Source organism: Balaenoptera acutorostrata, chromosome 8, assembly GCF_949987535.1.
Source record: "Balaenoptera acutorostrata chromosome 8, mBalAcu1.1, whole genome shotgun sequence".
NCBI lineage: Eukaryota > Metazoa > Chordata > Mammalia > Artiodactyla > Balaenopteridae > Balaenoptera > Balaenoptera acutorostrata.
In genome coordinates, this window is record NC_080071.1 from 43444290 (window position 1) to 43470855 (window position 26566).

General features: G+C 36.5%; 1 protein-coding gene across 1 annotated transcript; it reads left to right on the forward strand.

Moving 5' to 3' along the window:
- The first annotated feature begins 368 nt into the window (after positions 1-368).
- DUSP19 (dual specificity phosphatase 19) lies at positions 369-21644 on the forward strand. Its single transcript, XM_007190371.2, has 4 exons — positions 369-761; positions 5681-5727; positions 13616-13768; positions 18921-21644. The coding sequence occupies exons 1-4, from the start codon at positions 536-538 to the stop codon at positions 19173-19175; spliced, it is 681 nt and encodes a 226-aa protein (XP_007190433.2). The 5' UTR covers positions 369-535; the 3' UTR covers positions 19176-21644.
- Positions 21645-26566: the final 4922 nt, after the last annotated feature.

The window sequence follows — 26566 nt, forward strand, 5'->3', positions numbered from 1 at the left end:
CTGTAGCCCCCCGGATTAGCCTAAAAGCAGGCGGGCAGGCACGGTTCTGCACAGTAGGAAGGTTTGCACTGTGACTCCGCAGCTGTACCAGAGCGGGAGGGATACCCAGGTCACCACAAGCAACACCGATCGAACATATCCAGAAAACCACTGCTTTTAAGTAGCGAGGAAATATCAGCCTTCTCTCCCATTAAGTCTTATATTTTATCATTGGGTGTGAATAATAAAGTTAGCTTTAAATAGCAACAGTAAGAAAACTCTTTGAGGGGTAATTAATTTTCGGCCAACCGGAAGGAGAAACAGCATCCAATCGGCGCCCGTTTCTCAGTGGCCAATCAGAGTTCCCTTTACATTGCGGCGCTGGGAAAACCGAGCTGGAACATCGTGACTCCCAGCGTGTGACTGATACAGTTACCTGCAGGACAGTGAACCACTGAGGCTGCGTTTGTTACTTGAACATTAAGGGACTAGCAGTTCGGTCCTTCACCGTGCTGGCTGGATTTGCTTGTGTTTGTTCTTAGCCACTGCTCATGTAATGCACTCCCTTAACCAGGAAATTAAGGCATTCTCCCGGAATAATCTCAGGAAGCAATGTACCAGGGTGACAACGCTAACTGGAAAGAAGATTATAGAAACATGGAAAGATGCCAGAATTCATGTTGTGGAGGAAGTAGAGCCGAGCCCTGGGGAAGGTTGTGGTTATGTGCAGGACCTTAGCTTGGACCTGCAAGTTGGTGTTATTAAGCCATGGTTGCTCCTGGGTGAGTATATTGATTTGCCACTAAGTTATTGAGTTCATTTAACTATATTAGTTAACGTTTTCCTCCCTAATAATAATAGTCTGTACTATCAGCTAAACTGCTGGAAAATTGAAATGTTTCCTTTTTTGGATATGGAACTTGCACTAGCTAGCTACACCAGCTAGTCAGGGATGTTTCTGCCCCACTATATACATAAGAGGCATAGATACTAATAACACATAGCACCTGGTATTTGAACTTTCTAAAAGCTTTCTTTCTGTTTTCCTAACTTCTCTGGAGGATAACACATTGATGTTGTATTTTCTTGGATAATAAAAGGATATAGCCTTAAAGATTATCGAAGTAAAAAGAATGCTTTTATTAGGCAAAAGTACAAGTGACAAGGGTTGAAGTTATAGAAAAGTTAATACTTCAAAAGACAAGTGCTTTTTTTGCCTGCTCTGGGGTTGCAAACCATATGGAGTGCATGCCTCCTGTGACCACATCTGTTCATGGTGTCTGTTCTTGGAGTGTTAAGGAGAAGGTGGACTGATGTTTTATAGCTATGAATCTGATGGTTTATGATTTCTGTATTATGGAAAATACAGATTCTCTATACAAAGCGTAATCCACAAATAACAAATGAAGCACAGTTATAGAAGTACAAACTTGTTAGCTTGGCAAGAATATGATACTGATATAGTCAACAATGTTTTAAGTAGGTTTGAATTATTTTTCATTTGTGAATAGAGAAATTAAGACTTGGAAAAATCAATGAATTGTTAGTATTTATACAGCCAAGCCCCTCTTGAGTAAAAAGAGCACTGAATTGGGTGTCAGAAATGGCCAGGTATTATGTGGAGTGCGCATAGCATCTCACTCCTTTTAAAAACTCTGTGAAGCAGGGATCATCAGCTCCATTTTACAGATGGGAACTGGACTTAAGATTGGTTAAGTAACTTGCACAAGCTCAAGTCTGATACACTCCTGCTCTCCATTGTTACATAGACTGACTCAGAGAGTCCAGGCTTGTAGCCATGCTCTACGTATAACTAGATGAGCTAGTGAAAGTCATTTATTCTCTTTGGTCCTCCAAAAAAACCATCTGTAAAGCTGAAGTAACAGTATGTGCTTATCTTATAGGGTTGTCCTGAAGTTGGAAAAGGTTTTTGAAACATATCAATTGCAGTATACGTATGAGTTGTTATTGTATTATGTATTATATGAATTGTTACATGACCTGTCTTTTCACCAAATAAATATATCCAATCAGTTTCTGCAGCCCCGTGAAAAATGAAGTAGGTCATTTAGCTAGTCTGGAAGGTGCACCCAGGATTTGCACACCATTTCTAGGAGAGGAAATATATCAAGGCACATGTTTTGGTTATTTGGCTTCCATTGTAGTAATAATGGCTTAAAATAATTATGGTAGAATTTAAAAATATCATTCACCCTTTCAGAGTTTTCATGAACTTCGCTTATTTTTTTATCTAGACTTATGCAAAGTGAGCTGATCAAGGTAGTGTTCTCAGATTGGCATTGGAACCCTTCCAGGATCTTGAGCGAGTGCTGGGAGGGACTTCTGAAACTAGTCCTTATATGGTCGCCTCTTTGGACCAGGAAATGGGATAATTTCATCAGGTACAACCTCCTTTCTTCTGAGAGGTAGCTAGACCTTCTTCTGCCTAGTTACAAGCGACTTATTCCAAGGGACCTATGGATGGTTACATCTAAAGTTCTTCCACGTGAATGATGCAAGGGTTGTTTCTAGGTTGCTTCAAAGAGCTTTCTTCATCTATTCAAAGCAACACAGCTCCCACCTAGCACTACATGAAATTAAATTTTGTGGGTGGGAAATAAAGAAAATAGAAAGCTGTCAAAATATAATCTGTCTTTTTTAGTTAGCTCATAAATTCACCCAAGTTTCTGCATTTCAAAAATCTTACATAGGCTCTTGAACTACCTAACAAGTTGATAAAAGATCTTAGTCAGTGAATATTTTTGTCCTAGGTTTTTCAAATTATATTTTTACAACAAAAATCACTAGGACTTTTCATTTATATCCAACTTGATCTGTAAAAGTGAAAAATTCCATTTCTCTTGGGTAGTTAAAAAGGTACAATTATTTCTTGTTATATCCATCCTGTTAAGAAGTCCCAACTGGTGATATTTTGAGATCTTTGCTTCAATTCTAGGTGAAAATCTTGGGATCCTTTATAAGGTTGTAGAGGATTTCTGATATCCTGGAAGCCCAGTATTTTTAGGAGGCAAATAATACATTAAATTTGTAAAGCTCTTTATTTTGTAAAATTCTTTCACAAATGTTATTTTACCTTATCCTTATAGGAATTTATGCTCCTATTTCTATCCATTTATGAATGTTCACTCCTACAAATTTTCTCAAAACATTTCTCTTTGGAATATTATTTATTTCCCTTTTCAGTAATGTAATAATATCTTTTTGGCTTATTTCAGTAATAATTTTTTTGTTTAATTTTTTGATGCTGAAAATAGAGATTTGTAAATCAAGACATGCTGCACCAGAATTTATGCAGTATTTAGTATTTTCATAAAAAAAGATCTCTTAAAAATAGAAACAGGATTCTGGAGATCTTACGTAGCCTATTTTTTATGATACATATATTACGATTGCAACACACTGAACTTGTTAGAAGTCCCAACTCCAGTAGCACGTAATATACTTTCTAAATCAGTTACTTCATCTGTAATATTTCCTTAATAATTCTTGGGCCAAGGTCATGAATATTAGTGGTTTGTAAGTGTCAATGTAAAATATAACTGTAAGTTATTATTATTATTATTAGACTTCTTTCTTTAGTTGTAGTCCTATTCATCAACTTCTTTTTCTGTTATTTAAAAAATTGCCATACTGTTAAAATTGATTTGCTATTCAGTTCTATTAAGTTTAACACAATTATAGATTCATGTTGCCACTGTTAAAATCATAAAATTATTAAAATTGATATTTGTTTTAAAATCTCGATTAAGATAGTTTATAAAAGAATAACATTCTACTTTTTCAAAACAAAGGTTTAAATAACACATTGTTATAATGATTTATAGTGTTTATTTCTTTTAATGATAAGTGTTTTTCCAACAAAATTTTAACGCAAGACTGCAAGACAAAGCAATCATTTAAAATTGGAGAAAAGCTGATGTTTATATCTAGAATTTAGAGAGAATTAATGTGAACTGAATACTACCAAGTATTAGATGAAACATACAAGCCAATTACCTGAAGTCCATTTGTGCTGACTAAAATTATTCCCCCACACTATTAACACTCATGTAATTTTCCTATTGTTTGAAAAGGCAGTGATACAAGTTGATTTTTGGTCTCAAGAACACTACATTTGTATCAATGTATTCATATTCTGGAAGTCATTTTCAAAATATAGCAGCCAACTCTGGAATATAACCGACCTGTTCTGTTTGGTGTGTGTGTGTATTTAATGGAAATAATGAAAGTATACAGGTTTGATAAATATAATAATGACAGTTTTGGGTAAAAAAAAGAAAGAATTTCATTCATGCATTTTTTTTTTGCTATTTTAAGAAATAGGTAGTGTAGAATTATTATTTAAAAGATAACATGCATATTAAACCACCAAATTTCAGTTAACTTATTTGAACCCATTTCTCCCCCTGGAGATGAAAACTGTTTTCTTCCTATAGAAAACTGAGAAATTATTTTTAAATTATGAAGTATTTCAAATGTGTAAAAAATTACAGACTATACTATAACAGACAATTACATATCCACCATCCAGCTTTAACAAATGTTAATATTTTGATAGGCTAACTTTTAAATAAAGTTGAATGTAGACTCAGTAAGGAGACTGTGAGCTTCGTATTACCAAGAGAATATTGGCCAACCAGCATACTTGCTGGCCTTGCAGCTACCTAAAATCACATAATAGAAGCTGGCAGATTTCCCAGGTGGATAAGGTGAGAAAAATGTTGTTTATAGAAATGGAACCTAATTCAGGAAAGTAAAATACTTGAAATCTTAATATAATAAATGCCCTATTTTTTCAGTGTGTCACTCACTTATTTTAACTAGTTGTTCTCATGTATAACCTTGCTTATTACCTAGAGTCATTTTCCAAGTGTGAGAGATCTAGAAAGCCAGCTTTGACTGGAAGAAACTGGAAAAGGATACAGCCCTAGTGGTACACAGAACATGGGTGGAATTCTATAGACCAGCAGTGTTTGCTCTAAGCTACTGGGTGTTCCCAGACCAGCTGGCACTAAATCATTTTGTGGGTGTCTTTTTTAAAATATCCTTTTTTAAGTTACAAAAGAAATAGATATTTATTGTAAAAAGTACACATGAGCATAAAGAAAAAAATCACTTATAATCCTACTGTTAACATTTTATTCTGTATATTTCCTGTCCATTTTGAAGCATATACATAGTTTTTGTTTTTACAAAAATGGTTGATGTTTTGTAACCTGCTTTTATCACATAATATATTGAGAATATATTTCCATGTCATAAATATTTTTCTACATTTCTCATTTCAAAGGGCTGTATATATTTTCACTACATAATTGTACTATCTTTAATATAACCCAACCCCCATCATTGGGTTTGGTTGGTGTTTTTGTTTGTTTTGTTTTTGTGGAGTTTATTTTGTATTACAACACTGTGAAGAACATCCTGATAGCTAATCTTTGCAATATCCAGGACTTTTAGGAAGAATTCCTAGAAGTGGGATTTCAGAGTCTAAGAGTATATACAAGATGAATATTTTTTGATGAACATTCCTGAATTATCTTTCAGAAAGTTGGACTGAGGTCCTCCCAAGTTGCATTTCTTAAAATAAATGAATAGCTAACAGAGTTGTTGCAAAAATTAGATTAAAAGTCAGGATGATTATTTTCATGTTCAAGGTGATGTGATTTATTTCTTATAGGGTCACAAGATGCTGCTCATGATCTGGATACACTGAAAAAGCACAAGGTAAAAAGAAATGCTTCAGGTCTGGCACTGTGTATAGGAAGTATTTTAATTGTTACATTTATTTAGGAAAAACTGCATAGGTCCATTTCAGAGTTGGATTGGTGAGATTTGGCTATCATTTTAATAAAGTTACAAAAATTATTGCACTTAATTCAAATATGTGAATTTGTAATCCATCTTTCCAGTTTTATTTTCTCTCAGTCTCCCTTTACGTATCCTCATGAACCTGACTTTGGAGGCACTTCTTCCTGCCTCTGCTTATGTAGTTCCTCTGTGTGGAATAGACCTTTCCCTCTTCTCTTCTTGTCCAAGATCTACCCATGGCTTGAGTCCCAACTCACATACCACTTCTTCCCCAATGCTATCTCTTCCCACCTTCCCCCACACAACTGATGTGATTTATTACTTATTTCAATACTTACTGAAAAAAAAATTCAACCATCTGCTATTTTGTTAAGCACAATTTCAGGGTCATGGAATTGCTATGGTTTGAGGAATGCAAAAGGCTCTTGTTCACATGAAGTTTACGATTTGAGGGGCAGAGCGGGAAGAAAGACAAATAAGCAGCTACAGTACAGTGTGTTGTATGTGTTGATGGGGATGTGCAGGTGCTGTTGGAGAGCATAGGAGATGATGCCCTTAACCCATGTTTGTTTGGTTTGGGTTGGGGATAGTAAGGTCAGGGAAGTCTTCTTGGAGGAAATAATATTGAAGTTTTGCTCTGAAGGGGGTGAGGAGGGAGCAGATAGAAAAGTGTTCAGATAGAAGAAATGGCTCTGTGAAGGCCCAGAGACAAGAGAAAGGCTGATGCTTTCAGGAACAGAAAAGAAGTTTAGAAACCCTAGAATAGAGAGTGTGAGAAAGAAGGGTACCAAGAGACAGTGCCAGAGAAGTAAGCGTGAGTCAGATCACAAAAGTCCATGTAAGCCAGAGTAAACTGTTTGGAATTGATACAAAAGACAGTGGAAAGCCTTTGAAAGGCTTTATGGAGGGAAGTAACAGGATCAAATTTGCATTTTAGAAAGATGGCTGGTTAGAGGCAGTGTGGAAAATAGGTTGGAGGGTTGCTCAAGCTAGAGATGGGAAGACTAGTTTTGAGGCTGTTGCAGCAATCGGAAAAAAGATGATGGTGGCTTAGATTAGGATTCAGTGGGGGTAGAGAGAAGTGGATGGATTTGAGGGTTTTTTAAGAGGGTAGAATTCTCAAAAGTTAATGATTGACTACTTGCAGGACAGAGTAGAAGGGAGGGTGAAGTTGAGAAAGGAGGAGGAGTCAGAGGTGATATTCAGTTTTCTTGGGTTACTAAGTGGGGTTGGTGTCATCCCATGAGATAGGGAACAAGGTAGGGAGGAGCAGGTTTTGCAGGAAAAATAATGAGCTCAATTTTGAATAATTTAAATTTCAGATGTCGTGGATAATCTCAGTAAAGTTATTCAATAGACAGTGTGGGTATATGGGGTCTGAAGTTCAGGAGAGAGGTAAAAATAGAGATTCAGGAATCTTCAGCTTGTAAGTAGTGATTTAAATTATTGGAGTAGATGAAATCACCTGGGGCAAGGTGAGCAGAGAAGAAGGCCTACACCAGAACCCTGAGTAATACCAACCTATAGGGAATAGTCAAAGGAAGAAGAATCTGCAGTGGGAAAAGAGGTACTGTAAGAGTTTGTAGGAAAGTAAAAAAATTGTGGTGTCATGGAAGCCAAAGCAGAGAGTTCTATGGAGGATAGAGTCAGCGGTGTCAGATGCTGCCGAAAGTTTAAGTATTGTTGGGACTGAATTACAACAGTTGGACTTTAAAACAAAGAAGTTGTTAGTGACTTTAGTGGGAACAGTTTCATTTGAATTGGAGGCCCAAGCCAGATTTCAAAAGATTGAGAAGTGGAGGAAATGATCACACCAAAAAAGGGGAGAAGAGAGCAGGAAGACCCATAGGTGATGAGATCAAAAGAGGGAGATGGGAGAGTTTTGAGCGTGTATAAAGCTGATGGTAGAGAAAGGAATTGAAAATACAGGAAAGCAAGAATTGTGGCTAGAGGGCCAAGAAAGTAGGAGGCACTGTGACCCCAAACACAGGTGCCAGAATGAGCCTCATAAAGGATGTGGGAGCACATCATGCTCTGTATTAAGAAGGTAGAAGGAAAGGGTGAATGCAGGTGTAGGCAAAGTTGTTAAATTTGATGGTAAGATTTGATGGTAAGGGTTCCTATGTGATGACTTGTCTTTTTACTGTAAAATGGTAAGTGAGGTGATCTCCTGGGAGTCGGGAAGAGATGGTAGGGTTGAAAGTTATTAGGAGAGTAGGGAAAGTTTGAAAGAGCTGATATGGGGAATGAGGGAGAGAGCCTACTAGGGAAATATAGTTGCTAAGCATCACTAAGTTTCTGGAGAGGTTGGCTCTCATGAACTAATGGTGGCATGAACTGCAGTATTGTGTGAATTTTTTCCAGCAGTGCTTAGCAGTCTGGGTATAGAGGGGACTTTTACCAGTCAGGTGCAGGGGAGGTAGACCATGGACTCTAAGCTGAATAACAAAGGAAGTGAAGGCAAGAGGGGGCTGATAGATAAAATAGAAAGATCAAGGAGTTGATGGTTTTTGTGAGGTGTAGAGGGAATAACTGAGTGGAAGATGGAAAGATAAGAGTGGGATACCTGAGTTAATGTATCAGAGCTGGAGCAGTCCTGGGCATTGGTCTTGCAGAGGTGGTGAAGGAGAGTGGTGATGAAGGTCATTGGCGATGAGGTCGTCAGGGACCTGTTAAACCCAAGTGGAAATTGATGTCACCCAGGATAATGGTAGGACATGGGGTAGGACTCAGAAAACTGAGGGTCAGGTGCCCAAGGAATGCAGGGTATAAGATGGAATAATCAGCTTGTATGAATCTCAAAGAGCAAGGATTTTTACTGGAGGGTGGAAAAGAAGTGATTTGAAAGAGGCAGGGAGTAGCCAAAAGAATGCAACCCTGCCTCTCACCCACGATGTAAGTGGGGTGCTAGGCCCCTTTCTAGCTGCAGGAGACATAGAAATGAACAAGAAGTAAGGTCCTTGGGCTTCCCTGGTGGCGCAGTGGTTGAGAATCTGCCTGCTAATGCAGGGGACACGGGTTCGAGCCCTGGTCTGGGAAGATCCCACATGCCACGGAGCAGCTGGGCCCGTGAGCCACAATTGCTGAGCCTGCGCGTCTGGAGCCTGTGCCCCGCAACGGGAGGGGCCGCGATAGAGAAAGGCCCGCGCACCGCGATGAAGAGCGGTCCCCGCACCGCGATGAAGAGTGGCCCCCGCTTGCCGCAACTGGAGAAAGCCCTCGCACGAACCGAAGACCCAACACAGCCAAAAATAAATAAATAAATAAATAAATAAATAAAAAAAAAAGAAAAATCCTTTCATTGCCTTTCCAGGCTTGCAATTTAAAAAAAAAAAAAAAAAAAAAAAAGAAGTAAGGTCCTTGATTTTAAAATATATTTTCAGATGAGAATAAATTCTCTGAAAGAATTGAAACAAGGCAGTGAGAGGAGTGGCAGGGGGATAGGCCTCTCTGAGGGTGTTATATTTCAACTGAGACCTTAGGACAGAGTCAGCTGTGCTTAAATCAGGGAAAGAGCACTTAAGGCTGAGAGAACAGCAAACGTGGAGGCTCTTGGAAGGAACAAATTCAGTATGTGTTCCTCCCTTCTGGTCTCATAACACTTTGTTCTTCTCCTGTAGCTCTTAGCACCTCTACTTTTTATTATTACTGTCGGTGAACATGTTTTCCCCTCTATTATTCAGCAGACTTCTAGAGGATTAGAGACCCTGTCCTACTCATCTTTCATCCCACAGCTCTGAGAAAAAAATTTGATTAAATTGAGGCTGAAAATTTTATGTGATAAACACTTGCAATTAATTTCTTCAAGGAAATAAATACTAACGAATTCATTAACTAATTTGATATCTTTACTTATCAGTGTACTTATTTGTGTTTAAACTGGACTCCCCTTGTTTTATTATAATAATAACTGCCTGACAATAAGAGACAATGGCCTGGAATTGCATAAGGATATGAGAATGACTGTATATCCTGATAGGAGCCCTCTTAGATCAATATTTCAACATAAGTAGAACATGTTTTAGAGTCTTGCTCACATGAATAAATTAATATTTCTCCGGGTAAAAATGAAAATTAGAAAAACTGATAAATTTTTTCATTGGCAAGTGTTTTATTATGTAGCCCCTGTTATGATACACTAGTTCAAATTCACTTTCATCCTGGTGATGTGAATCAAGCTGCTGTTTAAAAGATCATTCTGTCTCTGTATAAAAGATCCTGTTAGATGCCTGGAAGAAGCAAAACTAAGCTAAGCAGCTGAATAGAGGGTTTCTACAAAAACTTAAGGATGCTGCAAAACCAAATTATTGATTTAAATGCATGACACATTTCAAAGGGATTTCTTAGGGTTTAAGTAGAGTGCAGTAACTAATAGAAATTCTCTTGTGGCAGATCATTTCAGAAATTTCTATAGGAATTTCATTATAATGTTTAGATATGGTAATAATAGTTGTTTTATTAGTAAGGTACTCATTGAGTGCCTGGTGTATGCCCAATAAAGCATGAAGGATAGAAAACTAAGTGTAACATAAAATGTTCCAAGTTGTTCACTGCAGCACTGTTTATAATAGTAGGGAATTGGTTAAATGACCAATTTAACCATTTTTGGTTAAAAATGGAATTGGTTAAATGACCAATAGTTTTTTCCATCAGTAGGGAATTGGTTAAATGACCAATAGTCCACCCACATGATGGAATACTATATAGCTTTTTAAAAGAACACAAAAAAAGGGTCTCTAGATACTGATATGAAAAGATCTCTAGGACATTTTTTAAAAATTAATTAATTAATTAATTAATTAATTAATTTACTTATGGCTGTGTTGGGCCTTCATTGTTGTGCGCGGGCTTTCTCTAGTTGTGGAGAGTGGGGGCTACTCTTCGTTGCGGTGTGCAGGCTTCTCATTGCTGTGGCTTCTCTTGTTGCGGAGCATGGGCTCTAGGCACATAGGCTTCAGTAGTTGTGGCACGTGGGCTCAGTAGTTGTGGCTCGCAGGCTCTAGAGTGCAGGCTCAGTAGTTGTGGCACACGGCCTTAGTTGCTCCGAGGCATGTGGGATCTTCCCGGACCAAGGCTTGAACCCATGTCCCCTGCATTGGCAGGTCCAGGACATTTTTAAATAGGGGGAAAAAACCCAAGGTATTGCCTTTGTGTAAGAAAGGGAGTACATAAAATATTTGCATAAAGATACTCTAAAAGAATATACAAGAAACCAACAAAGATGGTTACCATATGGGTGGGAGATGATGGAGTGGAAAGAGACAGGGTGAGAGCAAGACTTCTTAATGTTTCTTTTTTTTTTTTATAATGTTGTGATTTTTGAATTAGTTCAAAAGATAATTTTTTGATAATGCCTAAATGTGAGGATTAAGTGAGTTAACCTGTATGCCTAGCACATACTACGTACACAATAAAGGGGCTATTCTTATTATCCCTATTATAAAGGACATCACAAGGTCAACCATTGTTAGGACCTCTGTAACTGCATTTTGGAAATATGCTTGATTACTAGAAGGGTTTTAGGCTAGGTCCCCATCACCACCACCACCATGACCTGAGACTCAGTACAGTTCTTTTCAAGCATGATCATTCAATCAATATATATGTAAGTTGCATTTCCAAGCAGCTAAACTACCTAGACATTGGGTAGTTTAATGATCCACAATATTTGTAAAGCACTTTTACCTTTCAACAAGTTTTCCCAAGATTCTCATTGGGTCGTCTCCATAATCCTGTGATGTATAGGGAAGCTATATAGATACAAATATATTCTGTAAGTGGTCAGACCTCATTTTTGGTCTTTTGGGAATGCAGAATATAGTTCTAAAGGTAAGGCAAACACATCAATATTATAAAACATTGGCACATCTATTAATTCAGGGCAGAATCATGTAGTCCTGACCAGAAGTCCACTTGGAGTGAGAGAGTAGCTTGGCACAGTCAGGTGGGACTTCACTGGGGAAAGCAGAAGGACATTTCAGACTGTATCTTCTAAAACTGTTCTTCCCTTCTTTCTAGGTTCTTCCATCTCCTCTCTATTTAAGAGTCTCTCTTGAGTAGATTTGAGGGTTTTTTCTGTTGTCTTCTTTCCACAAGGCTGTTAAGTTAGTAAATAGCCTATGGCCTTCTCTTCATGAGGCCTAGTTCCCTGAGTGTCTTAATCAATACTCTTTCGATTGTGGACCACAGAAACCTGAGCAAGGAAAGAGAATGTGTATGATGATTTAGGGGTCTCTCTGGAACCCGAGGGAAGAGAGTGGCCATGCCAGAGAATAGAAGGCCATCCAGGACAGCCTCTCTCTCCCGCTGGCACATGGCCCCTATCTGCACATCTGTGTTGTTCTTCTCATTTGGGAGCAGAGATCTTTCAGCTTCCCTGAGCACTTAATAGAAAACGGCTGTTCTTAAATCTCCCGAGTTTGTGGATCATTCTAGCTGTCTCACACACCTATTTTTTAAATTCCTTGAGATAATCTGCTCAGTCTAGCTTAAAGTCAGGCGTCCACCCGAAACCAATTAGCTGTGCCGAGGGAAGGAGTGGGACACGGCCCGAGTCATAGCTGGGAGGGTAGTGGGGGCAAGAGAGGCAGGCTGGACAAGTACTCTAAAATATGATGAGATACAAGAAAATACCAAGATCAGGCAAAACCTAAGATCCAAACGAAGAGAGAGAATAAGTACAGTGAGAAGCATGTCCTGATAAGAAACAGGGACTCATATTTCTGGTCTATTTAGCCTTTGGATTCTCTTAATAGACTTTCCACATTGCTCCTTCCATTTGCTTGGTGGACTCCAGGAAAGGAGCCTGAATGCATAGATGGATGAGGAGGTTTCTTATGTGTACCATTTTTAAAAGAAAATCTTTGATGACCATCCCACCTTTCAACCAGACTAATTCATCAGAATTTCCGGGTTTGAGACCCTGTGGCATTGATTTTTTTTTTTTTTAATTAATTAATTAATTAATTTATTTATTTATTTTTGGCTGTGTTGGGTCTTCGGTTCGTGCGAGGGCTTTCTCCAGTTGCGGCAAGCGGGGGCCACTCTTCATCGCGGTGCGGGGACCGCTCTTCATCGCGGTGCGCGGGCCTTTCTCTATCGCGGCCCCTCCCGTCGCGGGGCACAGGCTCCAGACGCGCAGGCTCAGCAATTGTGGCTCACGGGCCCAGCTGCTCCGTGGCATGTGGGATCTTCCCAGACCAGGGCTCGAACCCGTGTCCCCTGCATTAGCAGGCAGATTCTCAACCACTGCGCCACCAGGGAAGCCCGGCATTGATATTTTTAAAAAGCTTACTGGTGGTTCTAATGTGCGGCAACACTTGAGAACGATTGTACTTACAAAGAATACAAGAGGAAAATAGGGAAATAATTATTGAAATGGAAGTTGTGTGCTACTGATGCACTTCCCTTATGTAAGTTTTTATATGGACATTAATTGATTTATTCAATAAATATTTTAAGTACTTTCTGTGCTAAGGTCACTGCTCACTCACAATGCTTACTTACAATAGTGAGTAAGCTAAACCTGGTCCCTGCCCTCATGGAGTTTCTAGTACAGTGAGGGAGATAAACAGTCTCTCAGTGGTAAGGGCTATAATGAGGCAAGTAGAGGGTGCTTTGGGGGTATATAGAAATAGCACTTCTGGTAAGGGATGAGGCAGTCAGAAAAGGCTTCCTGAAGGAAGTGTTATTGAGTCATGCTTAAATTGTTTATTCTTGTTACAGCTCTCAACATCTCAGTCTCTGTTTAATTAACCTAATTCATGAGAATTTTTAAAAAATCATCCTTTTTTTTCTCTTTAAGGTGACTCATATTCTCAATGTTGCATATGGAGTTGAAAATGCTTTCCTCAGTGACTTTGTATATAAGAGTATTTCTATATTGGATCTACCTGAGACCAATATCCTGTCTTATTTTCCAGAATGTTTTGAATTTATTGAACAAGCAAAAATGAAGGTAAGTTTTGTTTTGATCCACGGTTCTTCAAAAGCAGATATTTAAAAATATGGGTCCATTATCCAATATTTATTCTTTCTGTAATGAATATGTAGAGAACCATTATGAAATTTCCCCTTCAACAATATTTCATTAACTCCTACAACTAATTAGTTTTCCAGTTGCTCTTTTTTCAGTGAGATATTTACTTTTAACTTTAATTTCTCATCTTCCTATGCCTTCCTGAGAAATATTCGGATTTAAAATTTTCTGCTTACTGAATTTTCCTGTGTACATAGGTACTGCTTTGGCCCAAAAGTTCTTTCCAGTTTTTTGTAAGATGTTATGGAAAAACCCAAATGAACTTTTTGGCCAACCCAATACTCAGGTTTCCTTTGATAGTTTCTAACCACCTGCCCTCTGACCACTTTGCAAGGTAATCAGGTGGACTGTGGGATAGAGGCTGCTCTAGTCCTGTTAGTGTATTTATGAAGATTAATATTCCTGAGATTGTATAAAAATGCTGATCAGAAGCTGTCCATTGGTTCTCTGACTTTAGAAGACCAACAGAAAATACAGTACTTCAATCTTGGTACTGATCCAAGGCAGGGCTTCTAGGCTGGCTGTTACCAATAATTATACCTTGAAATGACATCATTTTTAGTCAATATATAATTCTTACAAAATTTATGTGAGATAAATAGATGGGAATGTAGAAGCACTTACAGAGGAAAGTGAACTGTCCTGGAGCACCCGACAATTAATGACAGTTAATAGAATCCAGCTTAATTAAATTCTGATGATCTCCCTTCTACCTTATCTCTTTCCCGCTCTCTCTTCCTTCCTTTCATTTAGTAATATTTATTGAGTGCCTTAGGTGCCCAGCACTCTTCTCGATACCTTCCTCTAGATTACCGGAAAAATGTGACACTATTCTACTTTATTTAATAGCAGATATTTGGATGAAAGAAAAGGAGGAGGTTTTCTAATTCAGAGCCTAGTATTGGCCAGTCTGTTCTCTTGTGAAAAATTTTACAGACTCTAGATTGTCACATTCCAGTGTGCCAGCTAACAGTGTTAGAAATAAAAGTGACAGTGTTTCTGCATTAGCTGCTTTCCTAAGGAAATGTAGAATATACGTCAGATGGTAAAGGAAAAATGTAGACATCATCCATATTCATATTAGAAGATATGCACATGTTGCAAGTAAAAAGTGAAATGGGTAATAGTTAATAAAAATGGTCCTTAGTTTGGGTTTCCCAAAAAACAGAACCTGAGCCAAGGATTAAGAGCTGATGCTTCATTTGAGAGGTGCAATCCCTAGGCAGTGAGACTCAGGTAAGGATGAGAAGCAATGTAAGATGATGTGTTTACCTTGCTGAGCACAACTTCACAATGAGTTGACAGTGAAATAGCTGGGTACTTGGTAGGGTGGTGCCCAAGACATCCCCAGGCAGGGAGTCCAAAGAAACTGCACCTCAGTACAGATTTTGGGAGGGAGGGAAGAGAGAGAATTTATCTGCCTGGCCATCTGTCAGCTCCTATTTCCCATTGGTCAAAGTTTACCTATGGAGAGGTAACCAACCTCACAATTCCAGGTTGTAGCACCCCACCCCTTCAGCAGCCACCTTGAAACCAAACCCAGTGCCCTGTGGTGTGACTTGCCATCCAAGTTCAGAAGCAGCAAGAGAATGCAGAACTCAGGGTGTACCTGTCTATGCAGAGACTGCCATCGGGGAAGAGCCAGGTGTTCTTAGGCAAGCAAAACTTAATAGGCTTCAAGGCACAATAGGCAGTCAGCCACAGAGGTTGTAGTTGAGGTGGAGCAAGGTGAGGGTGAGATGATGGCATTAAAGGAATCCGAAGAGATGCATAAAACGTTTCTGCTACAAGATGTATTTGAATTCTGTAATAGGTTCTAATTTCTCAAGCCTTATGTTTTTTACTGAAATCTTAGCCTCAGCCAATATTTCCTTACCCTGAAAACTCTTTATTGTTTAGATAAATACATATTTAGTTTTAGCAACAGAATTCTTGAATTTTCTTCATTCATGTTTTTCTAGAAGAGATCTCTTCATGATTTTGCCTATTGTATATGCAAGTATTATTAAATGTGATTACTCAGTGAATTGCATATTTCAAAACTACCTTTCTAGGTCCTAGTTTGTTGTTTTCATCGTTTTACATACAGCTGCCAGATGGAATGTCTTCCATTTTCCCATGTCTTTCCTCATTTCTCTCTGTACTTATAAAACCCTGTTTGTTTGGTTTCTCTGTCCTTCCTGTATCTCTGCCTAATGCATTATTTGTCAGGTTTATGCCCAAAGGGACAGAAATACACATGAGAGGGAAGTAGTAAGGTAACCTCCATAGCCTCAAGAGTTCTCTTAGGAATATTTACTTGACCCCCTTTTCTTATGTGTAAAAGGTTTTGTTTGTTAGTATGAAAATGTGTATTTGATATGCCACGTTTACTTTATTATTTATAAGATGTGATTTTAAAAACATGTAATTTATAACATTGTAGAAAAATTGGAAAATATAGATAGGTAAAAATTAAGGTCACCCACTTCCACCATATAGATATAACCACTGTTAGTATTTTAATATATTTTTCTATATATGAAAAGACCTGAACTTGACTCAGTTCATCTGTCAAAAAATATGAATTACTTACTCTGATAAGATACAAGGGATGTATATTGCTGCCCTTAAGGAGCTGGCAATCTAATTGAAAGGCTATTCATAACAACACGGGAACAAAGCAAGCTGCATAAAATGGAAATACTATAACATAATTCCTATCTGCCCATAGCAAAATGGTGATTTGATTTTTTTAAGAGAATGTTTTCTCAGAAATGCAGAACAAAATTAATTTGTTTGCTTAGCAAACATTTTTGGAATACCTGCTATGTGCCCAAAATTGTACTAAGTATTAGGCATGCAAAGATGGCTTGGATATTCCTCCTGCCCTCCTCTCATGCAGAGAGAGACAGCCTTCTTAGAACAGAAGCCAAAGTTAGCTGGACCAAGAGAGGAGCAAAGGCCTTTCAAGCAGAGGACAACAGCAAGTGCAAAAGAAAAAATTGCTTTATAAATTATTTAATTGTCACTACTTTGAGTTCTGGAAAGGGGATATGAAGCTAGTAATTTGTTTGGAAATACTCTCAAGGGCAATATGATACCCAAGGAATAATAAAAGGTAAATAGGTAAATTCAAAGGCTGTAGAAACTAACAGAAAAGTAGCTGTTACATAAAGAATGTAAGAGGGAAGAAAATGCTAACATTATTAAACATTAGCTAAAACTGATTGCACAGTGTATAAGATTGAAAATAAAGCTACTTTCATTTTCAAAAGTATATGTATGGATCATAAAATAGAGATAACTAGTATACAGTCAGGAAACATTAAAAATGACATGAGGGTACCTCTTATTAAGCCTATGATTCCAAGTTTCTTTGGAATATCTAATTTGTTTTGAGTTAAAAGAAGTTCATTAATAGTTTTCATTGGTTACTGTAATATGATTTTAAAATGTCTTAAGTCTCATAAAAAAGCCATTGTACAAAGTGAGAAAAATTCTGTATATGTAGAGTGAATGTTTGAGTTTTGCTTTTCTTGTACAGAAAGTTAATATCTGGAAATGACTCTGAAATATATAAATATAAATAGACAATCTTATTTACAAAGCAGAAATAGAGACAGATGCAGAGAACAAACGTATGGATACCAAGGGGGAAGCGGGGGGTGGGATGAATTGGGAGATTGGTGTTGACATATATAAACTATTGATACTATGTATAAAATAGATAACTAATGAGAACCTACTGTATAGCACAGGGAACTCTACTCAGTGCTCTGTGGTGACCTAAATGTGAAGGAAATCCAAAAAAGAGGGGATATATGTATACATATAGCTGATTCACTTTGCTGTGCAGTAGAAACTAACACAACACTGTAAAGCAACTATACTCCAATAAAATTTTTTTTAAAAAAGGAAAAAAGAAAAAAATATATATATAAACAATTGAAATTGTCTTTTTGATATGAGGATTTAAAATATTAACTAATTTTCTTGTGAATCATCTGTGTTTCTTGAAATGAGTTACACTTGCAAATTTGTTACAATAGACCTAGGAAAGGAATTTTGCAATAGATTTATGCATCTAAGAAAACTGCCTTGTAAAAGTAAAATAATCCAATAAGCCATAAACATAGCATTGTTAATGTGTGCTTTGGGCAGAAAATTTTCAGTTGTAAGGTTTTTTCCCTGTTCCCATCTTTCCTGTGTTGTAAGAAAAGAAGAATCAAGAAATGAAGTAATTAAAATATCTGGTTCTGTTGGGTGTGCTCACTGTTCACTACGTTTCATTTAGATCATTAACTTTTTAAAGGCCTGAGATAAGCTAACCTGTATCAATGCTGATCCATCAGATCTATCACATTCATTATTAATGCAATATTACCCCCATCAGCACTGGCCTTGCACTGTGTCCCTTTTCACTTGTAAAGTATCATTTGCAAGTTACCTGAAACGTTTTTCATTTATTGACCTCATGCTGGTGTCTAATTACCTTTTCCACTTCACATTGTTGTGAGCTATTTCTGTCATCATTTTACTACCTCATAAGTTTAACTATTTTTTAAGTCACTTCCCTCCAGAACAAAATATATCCAAGGGAAGAAAATTTTTTCTTTACTGATCATTTTACACATAGATTTCTAAGCCAGTGATACTAGTTTCTTCATGGGAGCACTATGTGTACCTAGAATGTCCCGAGCTTTCTGTTTAGTTTATGATTATGGTTTTATTTATATTTCTACATATATTTCCTGTGATTTTTCTCTTATTTATAGACTTGTGGCTACTAAGTTACTAGGCTTTTATGTGTACTTTACTAGATTACTTCAGCTTAATAAAAGGTAGTTTCAGAATTCCAAATATATCATCACAGCATTTCAATTCTGGGAGGTGGGAAGAGAAGGTGTTGGTTAATTGATTGATTTTTCCCATTCATTCCCTACAATGAATTGTATTTTGATGATTGAATAGATTGAATCAAATAAATTGATAAAGTGAATATTTTTATTTTATAATTTTAAGTAGTATAAGATTATATTATAGTCTTTCTTAAATGAATAATGAAGATTTTTGTTTGGTTTTATTATAGGATGGAGTGGTTCTTGTTCACTGTAATGCAGGAGTTTCCAGGGCTGCTGCAATTATAATAGGCTTCCTAATGAATTCTGAAGAAATTTCATTTACCAGTGCTTTTTCTTTGGTGAAAAATGCAAGACCTTCCATATGTCCAAATGCTGGTTTTGTGGAGCAGCTTCGTACATATCAAGAGGGCAAAGAAAGCAATAAGTGTGACAAAATACAGGAATTAGAAGAAACAACAGTTCCTGAGTTACATTCTAGCTGATGATGGACAACTGTAATTTCTGAGTTGGTCTCTAGAGCCACCTTTCCCCTTTTTGAGAGTAAACTAGTAGAAACTTCCTTTTCTCATGCTTTTTTCAAGTGGAAATAGAGGTCAATTGATTGTCCTAAGTTAGGGTATAAACAAATTTTTTAAATTATATCATGTTTTCTTTAGTATTATAATGTGTGATTAAATGCTTCTTTGATTTGCTAAGGGAAAATAACAATGTATTACCAATAATTGATTTCTGTAGAAAGAAAAGGTTTAAATTTAAAATCTATATTAAAGCATGAAAGATTAAATTAGTTGATTAAAACTTTTGGTAGTTTTCTATTCCAGCAACTGTTTCCATGAAGGAAAAAACTTGAAGTGCTACTTGACTTACTATTTCAGAGGGAGGTAAATTTCTTTGTGAAGAATTTAAGATTAAAAAACAATACGTTAAACCTCCCAAAAGAGTTAACCAAAATCTGAAGGTTTACACAATATTTATGTAGTTGTTATGATATTCACAAAATTTTTGTCCTTTTATGAAAATGTACCCACTTTTCATTTTGATTCTTTAATTTAACTGTATTCCCTGAGTTTATTTTTAAAGTTTTTTGTATAGCTATTCTCTCTTACTTTATTGTGAGCTTATGGTTCTTTTATTAGGTGATCTGGTCTCTTACATTGTATGCTTTTTATTCTGGGTCCCTAGCATTCTGTTTTTGGGTCTGACGTCATAATTTTCTGATCTCCTTGGATCTGTGGGAAAGTGTTTTATACTAAAAAATCATTTTTAAAATGTGATTTGATTAATGGTCTGTTTTCTAGTTCAGTATTCTACTAGGGAACATATTTTTAAGGAAAGAACAGTTATGGTTTTGTAAGAAATTTTACATACATTTTTAAAAAGCCCAAAATCATTTACAATTTTATTTCTGGCCAGAGGCTTTGATTAGTTTTTTTTTTTTATTAAGTCTCCATATTAGCAAGGCTGAACTCTGTACGTTATGAATTTGCTTAAAGATATTCTTTTAATTATTCAAAATAAAATGTACTTAAAATTAATTATAATAATTAAGATAGAACTTATTTAATAGCTTTCAAGTAGACTTTCAAGGCTTAGAAAATATCATTGCCCTCTAGATTTTTATTAAGCAAGTCCTGAGCTCTTCTTAATTGCACATTATAGAGAGCAAGCATTTTCCTATACATAATTTGGAAAGTGCACATTGAGCACATCTGTGCATTTGAGAAAGGAGGCTTTCTTAATGCTGCCAGGAGCAAAAAGTGGAGGTGATAAATGCAAATTATGTTTCAGGATTGCTTATAGCCTGACAAGATGCCATCATATGCAAAGCTATGAACTTTGCTTCTATTAAGAAGCAGCATAAATGTAATCAACCTTCTGTGAGCTGTTTGAAGCCTAACAAGGCAGACAGAATCCTCTTAAATATGAGACTGGTGTATAATACTGTCTTTATGGTCAATATTGCTGAGGGTTTGCTGGGTGAACCTTTCCCTTCACATGAAAGCATTTATTTAAATACATTTTCCTTTGTTATTGCTATTTGGTTTTCAGCCATTAAATGTTGTAAATATGAAGCCTTAAATTGAACTTATTCCTTATGGATAGTTTATTATTTTTGTCTGTAGTTTGTGTAGTTTTTTCCTGTAGTGATCTGGTTACGGTGCAAACATGTATCTTCTGTATCATCTACAGAAGTGCTTTGAGCATCAATTTTGTTTTCTCTTAAATGATAATAGTTTGCTGTATGCAAAATAAATCAGTAAAGGTAATTCAGTCTTTTAAATTAGGGGTACTATGTAAGGCAATGATGGGTCATACATGGAGCATGTTTATTGGGCTTCTCATGGATATGTCACTGTGTCATGCCTAGTTATTTATAAAAAGGAACTTTATCATTATGATTCTCTGTCTCACATATTATAAACAGATCTCAAATATACATCTGTTTCAAGGGAGTGGAAAAAGTATTTCAAGGATTTTTGGCCTCTGTTTTAAAATAGATTTTCCTATTTTAGGAAGTCCCCCTCAAAGGTAATTTCTCCAAAGATTCTGGAATGTAACAAGTATAAATCAGAGTATTGTCTTAAAACCTTATCCAGTGAATTAACTCAATGAATTAGCACCTTTATAAGCAAAACCACAGTACATTAAAAAAACAAACAAACAAATGTAGCACAGTGAATTAATTGATTTTGCCAGGTGACTTTAACTAGTTGCTTTTTCTGCCCAAAGCATCCTGAACATATTTAGTCACCCTGTAGTTACTTAAGAATTTAAACGAGAAGATTTTAAAGTTTTATATTCTTGTGATACATACAATGGCATTTTATGATTAACACATTTATGGTTCGTTTCCTTTGATATACTTTTAAAAAAGCTTATAGTTAAGCTTTTCTACTTCAAGTGAAACTTTGACTTACCGTTTTGTATCCATATTTATAATGTGCCCCTTATTGTTTCTAGGTATTGATATACTTTAATAAAAATAATAAATTTACTATTTCTCCCATTAATATCTTTAATTCTTTGAGGTTATTTGTTTTAAAAGACTTAACAATTATTTGCTGTCAAACCCTGGATTAAACAAATCTGTTGGCAAAACACAAAATTATACATTTTGGAATATGAATTAGTTTAAGGTCTGTGGAGATTTGATCCTCCAGCCACCTCAAGAAGTGAAAAGCTAAAGTCAGATCTTGTAATTGGCATTACTGTGGATAAATTGGCAGTGAAAATTCAATAGACTATTCAAGTAGTTTAAGTCAAGAGATACTGAATTACTCTCAGATTAAACTGAGATTTACTATCTTAGTAAAGCCTTCCCTGACCACCTTATTTCAAATTGCTCCCATCCCTAACACTTATATCTACCTTTCCTGTTTTATTTACTGCATATCCCTAATTATCACCAAAATTATATATTTTATTTATTTTGTTGCTTTTCCCATCAAAACTTGGGCTCCCCATGAGGGCAGAGATTTTTACTATGTTGTTTATCTATACTAGTGTGTACCCCATCACAGGCATTCAAAAATTGCTTGTTAGAAGGAAGGGAGGGAGGGGGGAAGGAAGGGAAAAACATTGATGCATGTTGTGCCAGCTTAATGGTACCTACTGCAGATCACAGTTCATGCTCCAGCAAATGAACCACAACGTACATCTGTAGCCATGTCTGACAGTGCATGAGGGTGACAGCAGGGAATGTTAGGTGTGAAAAAGGATCCACATAGGACCCTACGCAGCAGAAAACATGAGTACCCTTTTTAATTTCTGAATAATTTTCTTCCTTCCTTCCTTCCTTCTTTCCTTCCTTCCTTTCTTTCTTTCTTTTTTTTTTTTGCAACACCGCACGGCTTGCAGGATCTTACTTCCCCGACTAGGGATTGAACCTGTGCCCCTGGCAGTGGAAGCGTGGAGTCCTAACCACTGCACCACTAGGGAAGTCCTTGGAATGGTTAAAATGAAAAATTGTGACCACACCAAATGTTGGTAAGGATGTGGAGAAACTGAATCACTTATGTGTTGCTGGTGGGATTTTAAAATGGTACAGCCACTCTGGAAAACAGTTTGGCAGTTTCTTTAAAAAGTAACCATGCAACAACCATATGACCAAGTAACTGAAATCCTGGGCATTTTCCCCAGGAAACAGATGATGTATATTAATACAAAAACCTGTGAATCGATATTAATAGCAGTTTTATTTGTAGTATCCCAAACTGGAAACAACCCAGATGTTCTTCCATGGAGGTATGTTTAACCAAACTGTGGTGCATCCATACCATGGAATATTTATTACTCAGCAATAAAAAGGAATGAACTATTGATACCTGCAAAAGCCTGGATGAATCTCCAGAAAATTATGCTGAGTGAAAAAGCCAATCCCCAAATATTAACACTGTGTTATTCCATTAATACAGCATTCTGATATGTTGTATTACATATGTATCACAAAATTATAGAAATGGAGAACAGATTAGTGGTTGTCAGGGGTTAAGAAGGTGGTTGCAACAGAGAGGAAGTGGGCGTGGTTATAAAAAGGCAACAGGAGAGATCCTTGTGAAAATAGAAATATCCTGTATCTTGATGTATCAATATTCAGTATCCTGGTTGTGACATTGTACTATATAGTTTGGCAAGATGGTACCATTTGGGGAAAGCCAGGTAAGGGGTATATAGCATCTCTCTGCATTATCTTTTACTTCTTGTGAATCTACAAATATCACAAGATAACAAAGTTTAATTTAATAAAAACCTTAACAAAAACCTCCAAGTACCTGACTTCATGAAGCTTACAAGCAGGGGGGGATAGATAATAATTTTAAAATTACAGAAGTATATAATTCAAATCGTAACCTTGTCTAGTTATAAGGGAAAACTTTCCTGACTTTTGAGTGACGTTTGAGATCAGTGCTGAAAGATAAGTAGGAGTTAACTAAGCATGGGGGAATGGGTTGTTGAAGATCTTCCAGAACTGAGGGAAGAACACATGTAAAGACCCAGGGGTGGGAAAGAGCATGACACGTTGGAGTAATGGGAAGAAGGCTGAGAGGCTGGAGCAGTGAACAAGAGGATGTGAGGTGGTGTCAGATGAGACCGAGTGGTTAGTCCAGATCAAGCAAAGGCTTGTGGGCAGTTTCAGGATTTTGGTCTTTTAGAGCAGTGGAAGAAATGGAAAGATTTTAAGCAGGAGAGCAATTTGCTCAGAATGTTATTTTTAAAGGATAACTCTAGCTATGCTTTGGGGCGTGGATTAGGGAGGGGGAGTAAGACTAACCAGGAAGCTAATTCCGGGTATCAGATGGTAAAGCTGGGATTTGGTTAAAGCAGTAAAAGTGGAAAGAAGTGGATGCACTTGAAAGGTATTTAGGAGGTAGAATTCACAGGACTGGATTGCTGTTGAAAGAAGGTTTTAAAGACCGTCTCAAGATTTCATTCTTTAAAAGCTAGATAGCTGGTGGTGCCATTCTCTGAGATAAATATTCAGGTTTTACATAAAAGACCACAAGTTTGGCTTTTTATTTTTTATTTTGAAGTGCCTTTGAGATATCCAAGTGGAGATGTCCCATAGACAATTGGATATATAAATTTAGACCTCAGAGAATGATTTGGGTTGGTGGTACGAATTGAGAGTCATTAGGGCAATGGATGTGAATGCCATCATACAGAGAAAGAGTTTAGAGTAAGACCAGATCATAAGACTGAGCCTTGGGAACAACATTTCTAGGCTAGGTAGGGGAGGATAAGCCAAGAAAAGAGACTTAGCCACATGGTCAGAGAGGTAGGAGGGAAACCAAGAGAGTCAAAGAAATTAGGGAGAATTTCAAAGAGTGTTTACTGTGAACTAATGCTACTGTGAACTAATGCTGAAAATCTTGGATTTAGCCTTATGGAGGTCTTTGGTGACCTTGGCAAGAGCTGTCTGGTGAATTAATTGGGGAAGAAGACAAGTCAGTTTGTTAAAAGCTATGTAGTAAGCTGAATGACATATAGGAGCATTAGGATAAGTTTCAGTTATTGAATATATATTATATATAATATATATCACTAGGTGAATAAGTCAATGCATTGTAGCTACTATTATTTCCACTATTCGGATTAAAAAACTAAGTCCTAGAGATATTAATGTCATATAACTATTAAGTATTTAAAGTCAAGATTTGCACCTGTCCTCAGCAAAATGCTACTTCTCTAAATGAAGACATTATCAAGTAAGAAAAGATGAATTTTTTCATTGATTTTTCACTCTCCTTTTTTCACATAAGCTGGGACAGAATGTATGACCTTTGAATACCCTAGAATTTAGGCTTATTGATTTAAAAAAAGAATTTAATTATGGAAAATGTCAAAATACACAAAATTATAAAGAATACCATAATCAATTAGCCATCAACAATTATCAATTCATGGCTTTTCTTGTTTAAAGGATACCCTCAGCTATCATGCTGCTCCCCTGCTCCTGCCCTCCCTTATCCCAGTAGATTATTTCAAGGAAAAGAAGAAATAATCTTCTTTCTTTAGAAAAAGACAAAGCTTTTTCTAAAGTCAGTCCTATTTTTTTTTCAGTGTTGCCCATTTTTCCTGCTGAAACTTCCATGGGGCTTTCAAATATCTGATTAAGCCTATCTGATAGTTCAAATATGAAAGCAGAAAATAAAATTTTATATAACATATTTATACTTATAAAATATAATATAGAACACCTGAAAGTTATGTTTTTTAGAGCAGTTTTACATTCATAGCAAAATTGAACAATAGGTACAGAGATTTCCCATAAACCTCTGCCCCCACACGTGGTTAGCCTCCTCCTTTATCAACAAACAATGGTGCACTTGTTACAAGTGGTGAAACTGAAATATCATTATCACCCCAAATCCGTAGTTTACATTAGTTTGTATTCACTCTTGGTGTTCTACATTCTATGGGTTGGAACAAATTTATAATGACATGTATCCACCATTACAGTATCATACAGAATAGTCTCACTTCCCTAAAAATCCTCCATGTTCTGCCTATTCATCCCTCCCTCCCAAAGTTATGCAAGTTGTGATGTTACCTTTTTACTTCCAACCGGTGATAAAAACCATTTAATTGATTAAAAGACAACAAGTGAGTCAGCTAAACTGACGTATCTTATGATGTTTCATACACCCTTTCTGCCAGCTGTTTATTGTAATGAAATGATCAGAAAAAACTCGTAAGTTTCCAAATGTATTATTTATTTTAATTTATAAAGACACAGCTTTGGTCATCACTACTTATAGCGGTGAGATAATGCTAATAACAAACAATGGATTTGTATTTTTCTGGGTACAATCCCTACATCTTAAACACCACGAAGCTCTTTTGGAGATCACTTGTCCGTGGGCCCTAGGAAATCATGGTTCCTCTGTGTGCTTTGTGTGACATCACAGTCTATGTGATGGACAGCCCATGCTACACCAGCTGCCAAAGGCTGAAATGATCAGAACATGAGTGAGAAGATGTGGCTCTCCTCGCTCTCTTTACAAAGGTGACAAACTCTATTCTTTCTCTAAATTCTTACCAAAGGTGGATACCATTTTTCTTCACTTCAATTAAAAAAATTCTTTGCTTTTATTTTTAAAATAGTCTAGGAGTGGGATTTAAGAATTTAGGTTTATATACAAATACTGCATATTAATAGACATTTATAAATAGGTTGATGAGTATTCAGTATGTATGATAGATATACAGCGGTTTGACTGAAAACATATCAAATATATTGAAAATAAATAAATTTTGAGATTTCACATATTTCTCACTTTTAAAAAATTTGTTTTGTGTTTAGAAGAAAGTTGAAATATATATAGCCCAGAGCTAATTTTCAGGTTGTACTCTCTATAGCCATAGATACTTT

Coding starts and splice junctions, on each gene's coding strand:
- DUSP19 (XM_007190371.2), top strand. CDS start 536: ATGCACTCCCTTAACCAGGAAATTAAGGCATTCTCCCGGAATAATCTC. Junction 762..5,680: donor TAAGCCATGGTTGCTCCTGG/GTGAGTATATTG, acceptor TATTTCTTATAG/GGTCACAAGATGCTGCTCAT. Junction 5,728..13,615: donor ATACACTGAAAAAGCACAAG/GTAAAAAGAAAT, acceptor TTTCTCTTTAAG/GTGACTCATATTCTCAATGT.